Here is a 20,956-nt window from a genome sequence, read left to right on the forward strand (position 1 = left end):
TTACCGCCCCCTCCTCCCCAATGACACCCAGAACCTCAGTCCGTCAAAGGCAGTCTCATCTCCCTTTCCTTTCTTCCCTTACCTGGCTCTCTGCTTCCACTGAGTAGGAACTTTCAGCCCCGCCCTCCTGCCCATCGGAGCCCCGCCTCCCCGGCCCACCTGTGCGCCCAGCCCCTGACGTAGCCCCGGGGCTTCAGCGGCCCGCAGGATCCCAGATCCTCATTGGTCCATCCGTCCACCGGCCTGCGCAGCCCACCAATGGCAATGGCGCTGGGCGGGGGGAGTGCCCACATCCAAGATGGCGCCCCCAGGAGCGGGGAGCGGGTGACCGGCGGCGGGGAAGCGGCCTGGGCTGGCCCTCAGATTGCGGGGTCCCGGGGGCCTGTCGCGGGGCGCCCCCGTGACCCACCGACCAGGCCTACCCCCGGGGCCGGAGCGATGGCCGCCGAGAACAGCAAGCAGTTCTGGAAGAGGAGCGCCAAGCTGCCGGGGAGGTGAGCCCAGGACGCTGAGGGGAGTGGGGATTGGACCCAGAGCCTTCCACATCCTGATCCCCGAATCCCGCGGGCCTGCGGCGCCCCCAAGGCCGGAGGGCTGGAGTCGGGGTGGCCCAGGCTGGAGCAGCTGTCTCTGAGAGGAGCTTGGCCGGCTTGGGTGTGGGGTGCAGGCTGAGGTCTGGGGCGGGGAACTTCGGCTGGGAGGTGTCCGGGGACCCGGTGTGGAGGCAGCGGAGTTGGGGGAGTTGCCGCTGTCAGCCTGGCCTTGGAGGACCACCTGCACCACCGCTTCCTACTTTCTACAGAACTCCTCCGGGGTCACCGACAGCATGGGTGGCTGCTTGCGTGGGGGTGGCCCTTGGCCTGGGTCCCCCTTTGGACTCCCCAGGGGTTCCAGTGGGCTAGCCTGGGGCAGGCCGGCAGGGGTGTGAACCGGGAAAGTGAGGGGAATTCTCAAGCCTGACCTTACTTTGTCTTGCTTGCGTTGACCCTTTTCTCAGAAATTATTGCAGAGTGGTCCCAGGATGGAGAGTAAAGTTACTCCTTTGGCATTTTTTAATCACTTGTGCAACCCAGTTTAACCTCTTCCACCCGAGAAGTACTGTTCCCTTTGTGTAGATGCATTACACTCTTTCAGTCCTGTTTTGGTGGAGAGCAGGCCTCCCAGGCAACTGATTGTCTTAGTGTTTCTTTCTTTTCTTGGTGTGTGTTGACATTCGGAGCAGTTGTGTCAGTCAGTCTGCAGCTGGTTTACTGCCTCGGTTTGTTTGGGGTGGCGCCTTGAAAAATGAAAGGAGTATGTGTTTCCCTACAGAATTTATGGTTTCTGCCTGCTACAGCTACTTAGTGTTAGCATTTCTGTCTGGTTCTGTTCCCTACATGTTGTCTTTCCTGAGTGATTTATGTAGTCTCTTTCTTCAGGTGTAATCCTTTGACCTGTGACTTCTCTCTCCCCCTCCCCACCCCTCCCTCCCTCACCCCGTGCAGAGTGACTGGTCTTCCGACAGGGCAGGCCCACGCTGCATTAGAAGCCCTTACACAGCTTCTCTCCTGATCACTCCACACCCCTGCAAGGCCTCACTCCCTTCTGACTTAGAACTGGGGGCACATTGTCTCCAGCAAGCAATCATTGGGACAGATGGGGGGAATGGCTAAGTCCTCCACTAGGGGTACCCCAAGAGTTTCCCAAGGATCCCTCTTGCCTATGAAGGTGTGTGTCCGTCAGTTTTCTGTTACCATAGCAAATAACTAAGATACTCAACTTATACAGAGTAAAGATTCATTTTGTTGATCTGGAAGTTTGGGTTCATGGTCTCGGTTGGCTCCACTGTTCTGGACATGTGCTAAGATGGGAGACCATAATGGGACACATGCAGAGGGCACCCGTCCCTGATCCTCAGTGCTGGGGTTGGCTAAGTGGGATTAAGGAGCTGTGGGGTGGCGGTGCTCACACACTGTACAGTGACACTCTGTGTTTTTAGATAAAGCTTCACTTCCTGCCACTGATTTCTTTTCCTTCCTGCTTGAGTGAGTTCTCCAGCTGTGTCTGTGAGTTTGCCAAGGCGGGATCATTGCGCTTTGATATCTTAGATAGTGATCAGTGGAAAAAAAAACGGTCCCGTCAGGAAGCAGTGGTGAGGCAGTGGGAGATGGGTGGTCCTCGTGCCTTCTGACCGCCAGATGTGAGGCATTAATGGCCTTTTGTTTTCTTAATTTCCTCTCCAGGACCTATAGCAAGTCAGCTCTTTAACAGTACTACTTCAAATAATTATGTTTATTTATCTGCTACTTCATTCGTAATGTGTGTGGGTATGTGCCTGCCACAGTGCTCGCGTGGAGGTCAGAGGACAATCTGTGGGAGTCAGTTCTCTGCTTCTACCTGTGGATCTCAGGGACCAAACTTAGATCATCAGGTTTGGCAGCCAGTACCTTTACCTGCTGAGCCATCTTGTTTGTTTTGCTTTTTTTTTTTTTTTTTTTTTTTTTTTTTTTTTTTTTTTTTTCTTTTTTTTTTTTTTTTTTTTTTTTGTTCTTNNTTTTTTTTTTTTTTTTTTTTTTTTTTTTTTTTTTTTTTTGAGACAGGGTTTCTCTGTATAGTTCTGGCTCTCCTGGAACTCACTCTGTAGACCAGGCTGGCCTTTTAAAACTCAGAGATCCACTTGCCTCTGCCTCCTAGTGCTGGGATTAAAGGTGTGTACCACTGCCTCCGGGGCTGAGCCCTCTTGTTGGCCCAGAAATATTACTCTTGCTGTATAGGAAGAATCTGCAGTTCCTTCAGACCTCTGGCTTCTCTTCTCATCTTTTTTTTTTGGGGGGGGGGGGGTGTTGGGGTTTTTTGGAGCCTGCCCTGGAATTAGCTCTTGTAGACCAGGCTGGCCTTAAACTCACAGAGGTCCGCCTGCTTCTGCTTCCTGATTAAAGGCGTGCACCACTGCTGCCCAGTTTCCGTTCTCATTTTGAAACAGAGCAGTAGAGGCAAGAACTTTGGAGTTCATCTTATTATTGTTGTTGTTATTCAGATTCTCTTGTCAGTATGATTAACAATCTGTCTAGGCTGTTTTCTAATTTAAAAACAGGGAATAAAAACCCTTCCTCAGGGTTCCCGGGAAGGCTAAATGAAATGCCCCCTTTGTAAAGAACCGCAACAAGGTTTGTTTAATCCTTCGGACTGGACCATAAACAGCTATTATTGACCACACTGCTGTTATTAGAGCAAGGAGACACTGATAAGGATGTTTCCCAGCCCCTCCCTCCCGATTAGCTTTGTCTTATTTGATCCATGAACATTTTTAATACCTTGCCTGGTGAGGGACGATTGAGAGTCCCAGAGCTCAGGGGTGTCAGGGACAGCAGGTGTTCACTTCCATAGATGGACTTAGACTTCTGAACCCCTCCGTCTGGAAGAGAGACCTTCTCTCCTGGCTTGGCAGGTGAGTGAGCACGTGCAGGGGTCCCTACGTGGGTAGTTTGAAAGGTGAGGAAAGCTCAAGCCTGGCCTCCTACTTCCGGTTTCTTTGGCCCAGATGGAGTGAGTGACTTTGCTGACAACAAAGAGAAGTTAGAATAGCCCTAATTTAAAGCAAACAAAGCTTTCCTCTGGTTGCCCTGGAGCTCACTACAGAGACCTGGGCTGGCCTTGAACTCACAGAGGTCTGTTGCTTCTGCCTCCCCTGGACTCCTACTATGCCTGGCTCTTTCATATTTATTTAGTTATTTATTTATTTTGTTTTTGTTTTTCGAAACAGGGTTTCTCTGTAGCTTTGGAGCCTGTCCTGGAACTAGCTCTTGTAGACCAGGTTGACCTCTAACTCACAGAGATCCACCTGCCTCTGCCTCCCAAGGGCTGGGATTAAAGGCGTGCACCACCACCACCTGGTTTCTTTAAATATTTTTAAAAATTTATTTTGGCCGGGTGGTGGTAGCATTATTGAGATATAAAATTTACTCTATTTTTTTTTTGTCTTGTTTTGTTTTTTGAGGCAGGTTTTCTCTGCATAGTCCTGACTGTCCTGGAACTCTATTTGTAGATCAGGCTGGCCTTAAACTCAGAGATCTGCCTGCCTCTGCCTTGCAAGTGCTGGAATTAAAGGCCTGTACCACTACCACCCAGCCACTCTTTAATTTTTTTTTTTTTTTTAGATTTAATGAATTAGTTTGTCCTTTGAGACAGGGTTTTACCAAGTACCCTTGGCTGGCCTGGAACTCACTGTGTAGACCAGGCTGCTTTCAAACTTACAGAGATCCTCCTGCTTCTGCCTCCCAAGGGCTGGGATTAAAGGTGTGTGCCACCAGCCTTGACTGATTCTTAAGTGTTTTGCCAGCACGTATACCTGTACACCTTGTGTACACCTAGGGCTGGTAACAGAAGTCATAAAAGGGAGTTGGAGCCCCCTGGAACTTGGATTATGAAAGATAGTTGTGAGCTGTCATGTGGGTGCTGGGAACCAAACTGGGTGCTCTGCAAGAGTGATGTTTACTTCCAGCGGTGGGGCCATCATCCCGGCCTCATGCTCACTCGCAAATGCAGGGTCCAGTAAAGCGCAGCGAATTCATTCTGAGGGCAGATGCTTTTGCGCATCCATCACCACCAACTCCAGAATGCTTTTTAAAAGATTGGTTTATTTTATCTCATATGAGTGCTTTGTCTGCACGTATGTAAGCAAATCTTGTGTGTGCAGTGCCCACAGACGTCAGGAGAGGGCATCAGATGGAGCTGAAGCTGTAGATGGTGGAGAGCTGCCATGTGGCTGCTGAGAACTGAACCTAGGTTCTACAAGAACAGCCCAGGCTCTTAACCACTGAGCTTCTCTCCTGTCTCTGAAAAGATATTCTGAAAAATATTTCTTTTTAGACAGTGTCTTATATAGCTCACTGTGTAGACCAGGGTGGCCTTAAACTCCCAGAGATCCACCTGCCTCTGCCCCATGCCAGCACACCCAGCTTAGGGCACTGTGTCAGTGTGGGCAGATAAGCAGCATGTGCCATTGTCACGGAAAGGACCCGTGTTAGATAGAGCGCAGCCTCTGCAGCCCATTGCCTGGCTTCAAATCCCAGTTGCTAGGTGACCTGTCTCAAAAACCTAAAATGAGGGCTAGGGATGTAGCTCAGTGGCTGACCCTTGAGGTCAAGGGTCAGTCCCAGCACCAGGGAAACTCATTCTAGTCTACCTGAGAAAGTGGGTTACTGGGTCCTGCGTCTTCAGTGGCCATAGGGCTATAGGGCGTTTAAAATTCCTCCCACCTCCACTTTTGCCAGCTTAGTTCCAGGAAGGTGATCTGATATTGGGACCTTTCTTACATGATTACAGTTTGCCAGACCTTGTAGTACCACTTCTGAGTTCTGGGAGGACAGGTGCGGGAGGCAAGGTAGGTGGCCACTGTGTTCACAGTGAGCAAGGTAGTAAGGCCTGAAGCCGTCAGGGAGTAGGAAAGACCAGTTGAGTTCAGATCCAAGGGACTTTGCCGATCACTGAACACAGGGAATGGGTGGAGGGAGGAGGGGTCATTCCCAGTCCTGATCTTCAGAGAAGAAGCCGAGTGAAGTGGCTAGTGGGCAAAGGCACCTACTGCCAAGCCTAAAGACCCGAGTTCAGTTCCCAGGACCTACATGATGGAAGGAGAGAGCTCATTACCTGAATTGTCCTCTGGCCTCCATCTGTGTGTTATACACACACACACACACACACACACACACACACACACACACACACACAATGTAATAAAAAAATAAGTGCTTTAGTTAGGTTTTTTTTTCTGTTTTTTTGAGACAGGGTTTCTCTGTAGCTTTGGAGCCTGTCCTGGAACTAGCTCTTGTCAACCAGGCTGGCCTCGAACTCACAAAGATCCGCCTGCCTCTGGCTCCTGAGTGCTGGGATTAAAGGCGTACGCCACCACTGCCCGGCATAGAGTTTTTTATTGCTGTGAAGAGACCCTGTGACCCCAGCAACTCTTATAAAGGAAAACATTTCATTGAGGCGGCTCACAGTTTCAGAGATTCAGTGCATTGTCTTCATGGTGGGAAGCACAGCAGTGTGTAGGCAGACGTGGTGCTGGATAAGGAGACTGCCACACACTGGCAAGATTTATAGTGACAAGATCCAAATCAGGAGAAGAAGGAGAGAGAGAGAGCACAAGCAAGGAACTCAGGACCGCGAGGGGTGCACCCACACACTGAGACAATGGGGATGTTCTATCAGGAACTCACCAAGGCCAGCTGGCCTGGGTCTGAAAAAGCCTGGGTTAAAACTGGACTCGCTGAACATAGCGGACAATGAGGACTACTGAGAACTCAAGAACAATGGCAATGGGTTTTTGATCCTACTGCACGTACTGGCTTTGTGGGAGCCTAGGCAGTTTGAATGCTCACCTTACTAGACCTGGATGGAGGTGGTGGTCCTTGGACTTCCCACAGGGCAGGGAACCCTGATTGCTCTTTGGGCTGACGAGGGGGGGGGACTTGGTTGGGGGGGGGGGAGGGAAATGGGAGGCGGCGGTGGGGAAGAGACAGAAATCTTTAATACATAAATAAATAAAAAAAATACAAAAAAAAGATTTATAGTGACACACTTCCTCCAACAAGGCCATACCTCCTAATATTCTACTCCCTGTGGGCCAAGCATTCAAATGCCTGAGTCTATGGGGCCATACCTATTCAAACCACCATATTCCACTCCCTGACCCTCATAGGCTTGTAGCCATAACATAATGCAAAATGCCTTTAGTCCAACTTCAAAAGTCCCCATCGTCTATCACAGTCTCAACCATGTTTAAAAGTTTGAAGTTCAAAGTCTTTTCTGAGATTCATGCACTCTATTAATTGTAATCTATAAAATCAAAATAAAAAACAGATTATTTTCTGTACTCCAGTAGTTTCTTTGCCAATGTATAAGCCAGACCAAGCCAAATTGAAAAAGTTGAAGAACAGGCTTATTTGAGCAAAGCTATTCCTACGCGGGTTTTCTAGTCCCAGAGATGGAGGCTGGAGAAGCCACAAGGGCAAACTAAGGCAGGGAGAGTAGATACCTTGCAGGCAGGGGGTGATGATGCGTCCACCACAGGCTGGGCTGTGCACAAGTATGGTCAAAAGCTGAATGCTTTAGGTGGGGACTTGGGCTGCTGGCAACTTCAAGGGAAGAGCTGCCATAGCCACCAAGAATGTGGGCTTTTTGGTACCTTCCCTTTGTTGGAGATTCTCTGAGAGGGCGGGTGAGCTGGAGGTCACATACTTCTAACATATAATAGCAAAGGATATGCACTACTGTTCCAGAGTGGAGGAAAGGGAGGACAGTGAGGAAACACTGGACCAGTGCAAGACCAAGACCAGCTGGGCAAACTCCAAACTCTGCACTCTTCAGAGCTCCACTCCTTTGAACTTTGCTGACTGCAACACACCTCTTTCTCTTGAACTGGTTCTATTCCCTGTTAGCAGCGTCCCTGGTGTCACACAATGGCCTCTCTGTGCCTCTATTCAGGGACAACCCTGACACGTGCCTGGCCTTAGCGTTTTTCTTAGTCACAGAGGAAGACTCCCATAACCCCTGTCTTCTATCCTTGACTCTAAAGCCAGGACCACATGGCTGAAACTGCCAAGTTGTGCTGCTTGCTGGGGCTGGAACCTGGTCACCTCATTTAATTATATCTTTACTAGCTTTCTGTTTTCCATGGTTTCCTTCACTGCCTTAGCTTGGCTGTCCCAGAACTCAAATCTCTAGCCCAGGCTATCTCAAATTTAGAAATAGGCTTGCATCTTTCTCCTTGGTGCTTGGATTAAAAGGCATGCACCACTATGCCTGGACCTAAACTGTTCTTTCATTCCTTTTCACAAGTTGGAAGTTTGGGTAAGGTCTTGCCCTGAGGTCACCACTCCCTTATTCCATTCAACAACCAGCTCTTCTCTAATCTGTTTCTCTCCTTGAACACAGGTTCTAGCTCCATTCCACCCTTGGTGCCCTTTTCTCCTCAATCTGTGTGTTTTGTATGTTTCCTTGCTCAGCTTGGTCCTTGTCATTATAAATCTTTATAAGAATGGACACCAGTGACCACAGTGTCTATACTAGGCTGTTTTGAGATTTCCTCTGCTAAGGCAATTAATTCAAAGCTCTTTACTTTAGCTTCAGATAGATTTTTGGACAAGGGCAAAACCAGCCACATTCTTCACCAAACTATCACAAGAACGGTCTTTAGGCCACATATTAAAATTCCTCTCCTCTGAAACCTCTTGAGCCAGACCCCCACTGTTGAAATCACCTCAGCACCACTGTCTTCCATGCTCCCACTAGTGTGACCCATTAAACAGCATAAAGCACTCCACTGCTTTCCTAACACAAAGTCCCTGAGTCCACATTCCTCCAAACAAAAACACGATCAAGCCTATCACAGCAGTACCCCAGTCCCTGGTACCAACTTCTGTCTTAGGGTTTCTGTAGCTGTGAAGAGACACCATGACCACAGCAGCTCTTATAAAGAAAAACATTTAACTGAGTTGGTGACTTACAGTTTCAGAGGTTTAGTCTATTATCATCATGGAAAGCATGTCAGCATGCAGACAGATGTGATGCTGAGAAGGAGCTGAGAGTTCTATGGGTTTTTTTTGTTTGTTTGTTTTTGTTTTGTTTTGTTTTTAGTTTGTCAAGACTGTGTTTCTCTGTGAAACAGTCCTGGCTGTCCTGGAACTCACTCTGTAGACCAGGCTAGCCTCAAACTCACAGAGAAACATCTGCCTCTACCTCCTGAGAGCTGGGATTAAAGGTGTGAGCCACCAATGTCTGGTGAGAGTTCTACAGTTTGATCCCCTACACACTGGCAAGACCTGAGCTTCTGAGACCGCAAAGCTTGTCCCCAAGGTGACATACTACCTCCAACAAGGCTACACCTACTCCAACAAGGCCTCACTTCCTAATAGTGCTATTCCCTGTGGGCCAAGCACTCAAACACATGAGTCTGTGAGGCCATACCTATTCAAACCACCACATCAAGTTTTACAACAAAATACTGAGCTCTGCCACACTTGATTTCCTTATCTATGGTATTGTAATAAGAGGCCACTTGTTCATTTCCCGGCTGCCCAGACTCCTGAAATAATCACACAGAAACCATATTATTTAAATCACTGCTTGGCCCATTAGCTCTAGCTTCTTATTTGCAAATTCTTACATCTTAATTTAACCCATCTCCATTAATCTGTGCATCACCATGAGGTTGTGGCCTACCAGCAAAGTTTCAGCGTGTCTGTCTCTGGCAGCTTCTCTCTGACTCCACTCCTCTTTCTCCCATCATTCAGTTTAGTTTTCCCTGCCTAGCTCTTTCTGCCCTGCTCTGCTCTAGGCTCAAAGCAGTCCTTTATTAACCAATGGTATTCACAGCATGCAGAGGGGACTCCCACATCCCTATGGAATGACAGGCTTGGATTGGGTGGTCCATGAGATCCTGACCAGTTCTGAAGCTGAGCATTCCACATTGCGCATCAGCTCCCACTCGCCGGGCATGACTGCTGGGCAGATCTGAGGGCTGGGCAGAAGATGGACTCTTCCTTTAAAAGTAGCCAATCTCTGGCCCTGGTGAACTGCTGAGTGTGGCAGAATTACCAGATGCTAGAATTTGAGGCTAAGACCCTGTAGAGAAGAAAAATGAGGCCTGATGGGGAGGCCATGGAACAGACTTGAGGACTCCTTGTCCCACCCCAGTGCTCTCCCTATTGGTGCTTCTCGCCCTTCTCAGTCCTGGTTGTTTCAGGAGCAGCTCTGCAGTGTAAGGAATGTAGATACTAGTCATGAGGGTGTAGGAGAGGCAAGTGGGGCCTGGGTCACCCCAGATGCATACCTCAGGCCTGTTGGGACCACTTCTCTTTCCTTTAAGCAAAAAGCTTTTTAGTAGTTTAGATTTTATTTTATTTTTTAAAATTTTCTGTGTATGGGTGTTTTTCCTGTTGTGTGTGCCCATGCATGCAGTGCCCGTGGAGGCCAGAAGAGGGCACTGGATCCTCTAGAACTGGAGTTTATAGACAGTTGTGAGCCACCATGTAGGTGCTGGGATTTGAGTCTGGGTCATCTGGAAGAGCAGCCAGTGAGCCATCTCTCCAGCCCCCAAAGGCTTGTTGTTAAAGGCAGTGAGGGCTAGGATATACCTCAGTTGGTAGAGAACTTGGTAGTATGCATGAAGAAGCCCTGGGTTTGGTCCCCGGCACCACATAAAGTCATGTGTGGTGGTGGTGTGTGCTTGTAATCACAGCACTGGGGAGGTGAGGTAGGATGATCAGCTCCATGTGGAATCTCAAAAAAAAAAAAAAAAAAAGTCAAGGGAGTCAGTATTAAAAGAAGTTACAGTACTGGCCCCCACTCTCTGGTCTGAGAATCTGTGCAGTGGGAGCAGGAGTTCAAGGAAAAAAGTTGTTTGAGAAGCTGAGGGCTTTGGATGTAGTAGTCTGGTCAGTACCTGGGTTCTATCCCCACACTGAAAAGCAGCGAGCCTTGGGGTCTGGAAGACTTCCACAGAGTGTCCGTGTGAATGGGGTCCTGTTGCCAAATGGTTTGGCATTTAAGATGGATAATTCTTTTCTGGTGTTTGCTCAGCGTCCGTGTCAACATCAGACACCTGCTGGGTTTTCCCACCAAAGCTCTCCCACCATTGCAACTGGCCAAGAACTTCTGGCAACACTCTCTGTGGGTTTGTTTTCTTTCTCAGCGTGGCTGAGGCTAGCCCTTGGCTTCCTGCCATCTGTTCAGAGCATGTGCGGTGTTCTCCAAGCTGGAGCATGCCAATCTCTGGCTTTCAGGTCTGTTAGAGAAGAGGCGGCTTAAGCAGAGCCTGGGTCTGTGAGTGCTGACCTTACCCACTTGGGTCCTAGTGCCTGCTGGTGTGTGCTGCATTCTCCCGTGCCGTGAGGGAGCCACAGACAGACCACAGCTAGCTAGCTACAAACTGAAAAGCTGCTCAGACTTGTGCTTCCCCTGCTGAAGGTCAACAAGTGACCGGCTTTCCGGTTCTTCCACTAAGCATATGTCACGTTTGTAATCAAATAAAGTAGACGTGGAGCTGGGTAAAAATACGTGGCAAAGTGAGAACAGCCTGCTGGGCTGGGCCTGGAGCTCAGTGTCAGGGTGCTTGCCTCTCGGAGCTGAAGCCCATGATCTCCCAGCATAACAAGGAAAAGAAGAAAAGGAGAAGGGAGATACATAGACATTAATTAGGTCTAATGATTGGGCTTGGTGGGAAAGAGACTTGCTCCCACAGACCTGACAGCCTGGGTTTGATCTCTAGATCCCATGATAGAAGTGATTCCTGAAAGTTGTTCTCTGACCTCCACCCATGTGCCATGGAACCTACCCTCTGACCTCCACCTATGTACCATGGAACCTACCCTCTGACCTCCACCCATGCTCCGTGGCACCTGCCCTCTGACCTCCACCCATGCTCCGTGGCACCTGCCCTCTGACCTCCACCCATGCTCCGTGGCACCTGCCCTCTGACCTCCACCCATGCGCCGTGGCACCTGCCCTTACAGGTATATATCACACACAGCACACAAAAACAACAAAGGAAAGAAGTCAGTGAAAGGAAGAGTGGGAATGGCCTGGAGCATCCCTGTACCTCAGGGTGGCGAGCTCCTAGGCGAGGAGGGGAGGAACGGACAGTCACAGACCGCATTGGTCTCCCTGATGATCTGTGTTCCTCTGTGGCTGGAAGCCTGGCAACTGTCAAAGTGAGGCCAGACCCGCCACTTCATGGTGCTGATTATTTTTTCCCTGCACTTTTCTTTTTGTCTGAAAATGGTTGTAAAATGCTTTTACACTTTGAGCAAAAAAAATTTTCTTCCTTTGAGGTAGAATCTCATACTGTAATCTAGGCTGACCTGGTATACTCTGTGTAGCCAATGCTAGCCTCAGCTTCCCAAGTTCCAAAATTACAGGTGTGTACTGCCACTCACCCTGACCCCTGCAAATGACAAATGTCTATTTAAAAGTGGAGTGGAGACCAGCTTTCCCTGGTATTGAGTGTGGAATTCTCAAGGAACCTGGTTGGCACAGGCTCATAGGTGAATTGTTTTTCTTTTAAATATTTAACTTTATTTTGTGTGCATTTGGTATGAAGGTGTCAGATTCCCTGAAACTGGAGTTACAGACAGTTGTGAGCTGCTATGTGGGTGCTGGGAATTGAAGCCAACACTCTGAACCACTGAGCCATCTCTCCAGCCCCTCACAGGGGGAATGGTACTTTTGCTCTCCAGCTCTGTAGTCAGTCTTCGTCCAGCCCCTGTGATAGTCTTGATTTCTCCCCCTTCTCTGACTTCCCGTCTGTCTTTGTTGAGGTTCAGCAAACTGATTTATTATGCAAAGTGACCCCAATTCAGATACATCACGATCTGGTTTAAGAACACGCTAACAAATTCAATGTGGGCTCTGCTGCCTCTGCTGCTGAGGCACATCATTTATCTCACTTCTGGCAGCCAGCACATCTTTGAAAAATAGGCTCTCGTGAGTGGAAGAGCGAGCTCTTCCTCGTAGCTGATGGCCTCTTGTGAGGATCGGAGGATCTTACTTTTTTATCCAGTCAGCTAACCTAACTGGCCTGGTGGGAAGCCTCCTGCCTTGTTTATTGTTTAATGTTTGACTCCAGAGTGTTTTGGACTTAAGGGTTCAAGGGCTTTAGTCCGAGAATCTGAAACGCAAACCCATGCGCCCCCCCCCCCCCCCTGCGCGGTATTGTGGTTGCCTTTTAATTTTTGTAAGCCTCCCTCTCTTCTCTGCGAGCCAGACTTTCCCAGTACTCTGGTACCTCTCGACTTCTTCATGTCCTTTTCCTCTGCCTAGGAAATGCCAGGAATATACCGGTGTAGCCTTTCCGTGTTAGTGTTTCTGTAGCAGCCTGTGGGATGAATCACTTAGTAACCTTCCAGAACGGTTCAGGGAGCAACAGCTTTACCTCCAGAACATCCGGAACTCAGACTCAGCGGGAGACGATTCCCTCGGAACTAAAAGAAACAGTGTTTCACTTGGTTTGAAACTGCCACAATAGTGTCTAACACCTTATATGCTACTCTAAAAAGTAAAAATGGTATCGTGTGGAAGTGATTGGCCGGCCCACAGTCTTCTTTGAAAGCTTCTTAAGGATTTCCTCTGCCACAAGAAACAGAAGGGTGAACTTGACTGGAGAGATTAAGAGCACTCATTGCTCTCACAGAGCGCCTGGGTGCACAACTATCTTCAACTCTAGTCTCAGAGGATCTTAGGCTCTCTTCTGACCTCTGAGGGTCTGCCTGCAAGTGGTACATACATGCTCACACAGGCACACAGGCAGATACATGAATAAGAACAAATAAATCTGAAACATAGATTTGGTAAACTCTGAGTTCTGTTTCCTAAACATTGGGTGAAGATTAAACCATAAATAGGGAGGGAGGAAGCAAGCCAGGGTCTCTTGGCAGTGTGTGCTGGGCTGAGTTCTCATGTGTGCAGTCCCACCCACAGCCTGCTCACCACCACCAGGAGCTGAGCCAGGCCTCTCAATGCTCTCAGGATTGCTTGGTTTGTGTCTTAAAAAGGTGATGCCCGGAGAAGCCACTACGTCAGGGAGAACACTCCCTGAGGCCTGCCCGGTTCTGCCGCTTCACCATCAAAGCTCTGCTCCTGGTGTGTCCCTTTATCATAGATATAAATATGTGAACACATTGATTTTAATAGTTTTACAAAATATATGGAGTCGTTATGCTACAGTTCTGCATCTGTGAGGCTGTTCTCTGTTGTCAGCTTGACTCCATCTGGAATCTACTCAATCCAGATGGCTAGGTACACCTGCGAGGGTTTTTCCTTTTTTATTTTCTTTTTCCTTTTTGTTTGTTTGTTTGTTTTGAGACAGGGTTTCTTTGTATGTCCTTGGCTGTTCTGGAACTTACTGTGTAGACCTCAAACTCAGAGATCTGCCTGCCTTTGCCTCTGTTGGGATCAAAGGCATGGGCCATGACCACCTAGCTGCAATTTTCTTTTAAGTGGAAGATCCACTTTTTTTTTTAAATCTTCTCTCATACAATACATCCTGACAGCGGCGACCCCCCACTCTCTCTCACACTTCCTCTCTGCCCTAGATTCACTGCTCTTCCATTTCACTTCAGAAAAGAAAAGCCTCCCAGTAATACCTGCTGAGCACATCATAACAAGATACAATAAGACTAGGCATATAAACTCCCATAGCAAGGCTTGTGAGGTAATCCTGTAAGAGGAAAGGGGTCCCAAGAACAGGCAAAAGAGTCAGAGACACCCCCACTCCCACTGTTAAGAGTTATTGTGGCATATTACACCCCAGAAAAGTACATGAAACACAAATGTGTGACGTGATGACCTGATGGATAATCAACGTGAGCATGCGTGTTCACTCCCCAGAACCCCTGTGTTTCTTATTTGTTCTCTACACCCTCCCTCCACAGAGAGCCACGTCCTTGACTGTTAACCATTCCTTTTTTGTTTTGAGACAGTCTCACTATGTGGCCCTAGCTAACCTGGGCCTCACTCTGTAGGCCAAGCTGGGCTTAAACTCACAGAGATCTGTGCCTTTTCTCCCAAGTGTCGGGATTAAAGGTGTGTTCCACCACTGCCCGGCATGTAGATGTCCTTTGCTAGGACACTTAGAGATGGATTCACATTGTTGAATAAGTTCACAGACTTATTTCCTAGTGTCCCTAGTACGGGATGTTGTTCTGTTACCATGTTACAATTTGTTTCACTAGTCAGTGTAGAAGAACATTAAGGTGTTTCTCTCCTGAGATCCAGAAGAATGTTGGTGATTTGAATAGGTTTAAATATGCCTCCTGATACACATGCCTGTGTAGTTTTCTTAATGTAAGTATCTGGGGAGGGGGATCTGGAGAGATGGTTCAGAAGTTCCCAGTACCTGCAATTGTCTGTAAATTAAACTCCAGAGGACCCGGTGCCCTTTTCTGACTGCCTTGGGCACCAGACACATAAGTGTTGTGCAGGCATAGATGCAGGCAAAGCATCCATGCACATAGAAACATACAAATACCTTTTTTTCGGGGGGGGGGAGCAGGATCTCTCATTGTGTGTTTGGCTGGCCTCATACTTCAGAGATCTGCCTGCCTCTGCCTCCCGAATGCTGGATTAAAGGTGTGCACCACCACTGCCTAGCCAACAGTTTCATTTTTATTTTTAAATATAGGTATTTGGGAGTGAAAATACTGGGTCTTAGGTTATACATATCTCATTCCTCCTGGAGATGGCCACATTGTGCTTTTGTTTTATTCTTAGTGGAACTGGAGTTCCTGAAAAAGAGGTTTTAAACATAGATTTAAGCAGATCTTAACAGTGATACTATGTAGGCTTCCCCCTTTGAAACACTGGCTCTTGGAGCCAGAAGGACCTTAAAACTCTGGGAGGTACACAATTTACAAACCTCTCAAAAGGTAAGAAAGTTGCAGGATTCACAAGTCCCACTCACAAGTTAGACGGTCGTTGGACATGGACATTGCTCTTGGGCAAGGCGTCTCTCTGGGTCCATGCTGCTTTCTGTAAAGACAGGACTGCCCACTGGGCAGGAATGCTAGGGCACTGAAATTTTCCCAAATGAGCATTGTCAAGGGCCATCTTGAAGGGTAGGCTGCTGTCTTTTGGGATGATTTGGGTGTCATTCTTGGAAGTAGGCTACTTTTCCAAGTCCCATGAGTTCAGAGTCCAGTGTGTCACCAAGTTTTTAGCTGGCACGTTTAGCTTCTTCACTAAACTTGTGTCCCTGCTTTTAGCATTCAGCCCGTGTATGGAGCTCAGCACCCTCCTCTGGACCCTCGGCTCACCAAAAAGTAAGTCAAGACCTTATCCCTCACTGTCTCCTCCCTCACCCACTGCCTCCTCTAGTTGCTGAGGTGACGTTTCCTCTCTGGCCTTCCAGCTGCTTCTCTGCCTTGGGTAGGCCAGGAACAATCTTCTCACTGTGTGGCTAGCTTCAAACTCCCATCTCCCTCTGCCTCCAGAGTGCTGTGATTTTAAAGCCGTGCGCCACCACCACCTGGCGTGAAAACTTTTACAAAGATTTTTATCCTATTTTTACGTGTGTGTGTGTGTGTGTGTGTCTGTGTGTGCCCACCCACGTAGCCAGAAGAGGGGGTTGGATCCCAAGGAACTCTGAAGTTGTAGGGGTGAATGAACTCAGGTTGTCTGCAAGAGCAGTAATCACTCTTAGCTGAGCCATCTCTCCAGCTCTGTGGAAGCTCTTTTTAATGAGACAGACAGTCTGAATATAATGAGTGAATTCTATGAAGAAGGTACTTTAAGCGCTGTACACCTGCCTCCTGCTTCCTTTTGAACTTGGGAGTGAGTGTGGTAAGGTGCCCAGGGCTGTGACAAGCGACTGAAGCTCCTAGGAAAGGCCAGAGACTGGAGGTGTTCCCGTGGCCTGACAGCCTGTAAGCATTGCAGTTGAGTGTTCTGCTGCTGTAGCAGAAGCATCCCATTACATCCCAACCAGCTAGTTTTGTAATTGCCCGAGAGCCATGGCGTTCACATGTAAATCCACCGTCCATCCATTCTAGAGCAGTGGGCACACTTTAATGCTCAGGTTTATGTTTGAGTCCTGGTCACTCACCTTACTGTGCCCGTCATCACCTGGGTTTTCGCTCATTCTGTATTGAGGGCAGATCTTCAGGAAGATGACCTTCTCCCAGACTGCCCAGCAAATTCTAATAGCTTTGTTTTCTCACCTGTTAACAATGTAAAGCCTGGGGCTGGAGATGCCTCCGAGGTTAAGAGCACTGGCTGCTCTTCCGGAGGACCTGTGCTCAATTCCCAGCACCCACATGGTGGCTCACAACCATCTGTAATGCGTTCCAGTGCCCTCTTCTGCATACATAATAAACAAACAAACAAATAAAGTAAAGCCCAGGATGCCCCCTGGTCACTTTACAGAGTCATATTGCAGTTGACTTCACTTGGCTTCACAAATCAGAATGAACTGGCTCTGATTCATGGCTTCCCTGTCTCATGTATGTGCCGGCTCAGTATTAATAGTCTCGAACATGGGGGCACCATGAGCGGAGCACCAGACTGTTTTACAATCCCAGATTGTTGCCATAAAACATTTATTGCCCTTGTTTTAGTGCCTTTGTTTGGACGTTTTGATTGCTTTCTCTGCTCAGCTCCAGACTGTCATTTATCACCACACGGTTAATCTCCATCATGGTAGAAGCCTCTACATCCGGTCCTTAATTATCTAAACTGCATGAGCACACTAAGTCATCTCGTGTCCATGTACAGGACTCCAATTTGCTAAATTATTACTATTAGCGGCAATATTGCCTGCAATAATTTTTATAGCTCGAATAAAACCAGTGTATTTGCTGAGCAGCCCCATCAGCCACTAGCTGCCATGACAGGCTCTAAACGATACTGTGCGGCGGGTCCCAGGTTACAGCACTAGCTCACACGAAGTCATATGATGCTCCAAGGGAGGCTGTTTGAATGTTGCTTTACATCAGTTAACCAGTGTCAGACGTTTTTCCAGTATAATTCTACATGTCCTCCTAAACATGTATGGCCCGTATTTCAGCCAGAACAGTTCTATAGACAGAGCAGCTGTTGCAGAAAAACAGAGCAGTGTTGTGTTCCCAACACTGTAACCCATGGCCACTCTTCAAGTCTCAAATCTATCTGTTCATGTTTTTAAGAGGTTTTGTTTTTGTTTGTTTTTGTTTTGGTTTTGTTTTTTTTTTTTAATATTTATTTATTATGTATACAATATTCTGTCTGTGTGTACTCCTGCAGGTCAGAAGAGGGCACCAGACTCCATTACAGATGGTTGTGAGCCACCATGTGGTTGCTGGGAAATGAACTCAGGACCTTTGGAAGAGCAGGCAATGCTCTTAACCTCTGAGCCATCTCTCCAGCCCTGGTTTTGGTTTTTTGAGACAGAGTTTCTCTGCAGATTTGGAGCTTGTCCTGGAACTAGCTCTGTAGACCAGGCTGGCCTCAAATTCACAGAGATCCACCTGCTGCTGCCTCCCAAGTGCTGGGATTAAAGGCATGTGCCACCACCACCTGGCTTGATTCATTTTCTAATTTTTTTTATGTGTATGAGTATTTGCTTCCATGAATGTATATGCACAGTATTTTTTGTGCCTGGTGGCTGAGGAGACCAGAAGAGGGCATCAGAACCTCTGGTACTAGAGTTCAAATAGTTGTGAGCCACCATGTGGGTGCTGGGGACTGAACCTGGTCCTCTGCAAGAGCAGCCAGTGCTCTTAACCTCTGAGCTGTCTTTCCAACCCCAAAGATACATTTATTAAATTGTGTGTTTGTGTCTGTGTGTCCGTGTTTGGGGGTATGTGCTCATGAGTGCAGGTGCCTGAGGAGGTCAGAGGTGTTGGATCCCCTGGGGAGAACACCTTAGAAATGGGGCCTTTGCTCTTCTAGCACAGCCTACACTGTTGTACAGTGGTCCTGCCTTGCTGAAAGGCTGGGTGAAGGGTCTTAATGCTGTTTTTACCTGACTGTGGGCCAGTTCCCATGGATCGTAGACATTCACATGGCTGCTTCCTCTGTGAAGTCTGAAGTTAATTGTTCTAAAAGCGGGGGGGTGGGGGTGGGGGTGGGGGGGGGACACGGGACATGACAACACCTCAGAGCAGCACCAAGCTCAAACTTTCTTTTCTCGGCTGGCAGAGTAAAGAGAGGAGCCTTTTCATTCTGAGATTAAGGTTGTGTGTATGGACAGTTAACGTTCTACCCCCTTGCATCCCTCTACCCTGCCAGCAGCTTACATCCTGTTCTAGTAACAAATCCACTCGACACCTCAGTGGAGTCCACAGTTAAGGCTTAGTTCTTGCTTATGTCTGTCCTTTGTGGGGTGGGGCAGGTGTGGCGGGCAGGCTGTAGTCCCCCTAGTCACTCTGACTCAGGCAGAGGGAGTTCCTGTCACTGGAACTTCTCAGGGCCCAGTGACTAGGAGGGCCATGGGGCAGCTACCAGCGTGGCATGGCTTCCTCACTTCTCTTAGCTTAAATTGACCAGACGGTTTCATGAGTTGGAGGATGCTGGGAATAAGAGAGCATGTGGAGAGCTGAGGCCTGGCTCTCTGCATCTGTGGGACGCTCTTTAGGAGCAGCGGCTCTGGGCGGTTTGCTCCGAGTGCAGTGTGCTGGGGCAGTTGGTTATGTCGTGTGACAAATGCTGATGGACTGGTCAGGGGTGCCGTGCTCAGTAATGCCGTCTCTTTCCTTGAAGCTTCATCAGAGAACGGTCCAAAGTCAACTCAGTTCCTCTGAAGAACAAGAAGGCCTCCAGTTTCCATGAGTTTGCCCGGAATACCAGTGACGCTTGGGACATTGGCGATGACGAGGAAGAGGACTTTTCCTCACCTCCTTTCCAAACTCTGAACTCAAAAGTGGCTTTGGCAACTGCGGCCCAAGTCCTGGAAAACCACAGCAAGCTGAGGGTAAAACCTGAACGGTCCCAGTCAACAACATCAGACGTCCCTGCCAGCTACAAGGTCATAAAGTCCAGCAGTGATGCCCAGCTCTCCCGAAACTCCAGTGAGTCCCCCCCTGCCCTCCATAGCCTCTGCCTTTCAGTAGAGCGCAGCTAGAGAGAAAGAAGTTCCTGCACAGATATCCATGGGACGATTTCAAACAAACAAACCAATAAAAAACCCTCCCGCCTGAGCTGTGACACCAGCAGGCCTAACTGGTCACAGGCTGTCCCTGCCCTTCCTGCTGGGTCCTTACTTCCTAGCACACCAACATTCCCTGCCATTCCCCTGCTTCTCCCTTCCCTGCAGTGGCATCCACAGCTCTCCGTGATGAGGTTGTTTGACGTTGCTCTAGTCCTGGTCAGGTTTACAGATACTGACTTGTATTTAAAGGTGTCAGCGACAGTTCACAAATGGTTCACCTCCTCAGCCCTGGGGAATAACTGCCCACCTCTGGAGGCCTTTTTCCAGGTCACAGCTCCCTGCTGGTCACCCACCCACCAGGCTGAGTGGCTGGGAGGAAAGACCCATTTTGTTCTCCCCCCGCCCTCTGAGTTTCTTTCACAGCTTCAGTACAGTGCATGAGGCTGTGCCAGCTTAGCCAAAGTAGGGTCTTTACTGTAATTCTGTCATTTGCCTTTGCTGAGACAGGGCCCAGCTTGAACCCACAATGCCAGTCTGAGACAGGCATTCAGCAGTGATTGACCAGGTGGCCCAAGCTATGGCTGAGGTTCCCAATGACAGGAAGGGCCCTGCCATGATCCCTGCAGGCTGCCCTGTGTAACTGCCCCCCCCCCCCCCCCCCCCCCCCGCCCCCCCCCCCCCCCCCCCCCCCCCCCCCCCCCCCCCCCCGCCCCGTATGTCCCCTTGTGGATGTTCCCTCCGTGTGCATCTGCCTGTAAACAGCAGATGCTGGAGATGCCCGTCTGTCTAAGCTTTGCTGCGAGTGATTGCATTTTCTAGACCCCAGTTGTCACTATGGGCGCCCCAGCCAGGTGCCTGTGGCAGCTGTCACAAGCGTCTGCAGCGCTGACTAGTTCCTGCTCAGTGTTTAATGTCTGCATTTAAGGCAAATATTGAGGAATGTGACCCAGGCTTGAGAAAGCTTGAACTGAAAAGCAACAGTTTTCTCCGTTTCAATTAATTATAAAGAGTGTCAGAGTCAGACAGCCCCAGGGCATCACCTCTGCTTCCCTAGTTCCTCAGCTTCCCCAGGCTGAGTTTGTTCTTCTGTAAAATAGTTCTCAGTTCTTAGCAGGTGTCGGGCATCATCCTGTGAGAGGCCATGCTGGAATGGATAGCATAGCACTGTCTATGTCGTGAGCGCCCCATGAGCTAGTCCTGCACTACGACTCCCCACCCACCGTCTGCTCAGATCATCTACAGCAGGAGCACAGCTCAGCCCCTGTTGCTTCCACTGCTTCAGAGATAGCATGGTAGAACCCGAAGCTGGCTCATTTGAGTGGGAATGTGGAGCCCAGAGGAGCCAGATCCTCAGCA

The 20,956-nt window shown here is 48.8% G+C and overlaps 1 protein-coding gene across 1 annotated transcript in view; it reads left to right on the top strand.

Annotated features, from left to right (window-relative positions):
- The first annotated feature begins 292 nt into the window (after positions 1-292).
- Positions 293-20,956, top strand: part of Tbc1d22b (TBC1 domain family member 22B) — a 53,381-nt gene continuing 32,717 nt past the window's right edge. Inside the window, exons 1-3 of the mRNA XM_050138594.1 lie at positions 293-494; positions 15,741-15,797; positions 19,213-19,520. Of these exons, the coding sequence (XP_049994551.1) occupies positions 439-494; positions 15,741-15,797; positions 19,213-19,520 (421 nt within the window). The 5' untranslated portion in view covers positions 293-438. The remainder of the gene's footprint in view (positions 495-15,740; positions 15,798-19,212; positions 19,521-20,956) is intronic.

This window comes from Alexandromys fortis, unplaced genomic scaffold (assembly GCF_014885135.2).
Source record: "Alexandromys fortis isolate MF-2015 unplaced genomic scaffold, M_Fortis_MF-2015_v1.1 scaffold_9, whole genome shotgun sequence".
Classification (NCBI taxonomy): domain Eukaryota; kingdom Metazoa; phylum Chordata; class Mammalia; order Rodentia; family Cricetidae; genus Alexandromys; species Alexandromys fortis.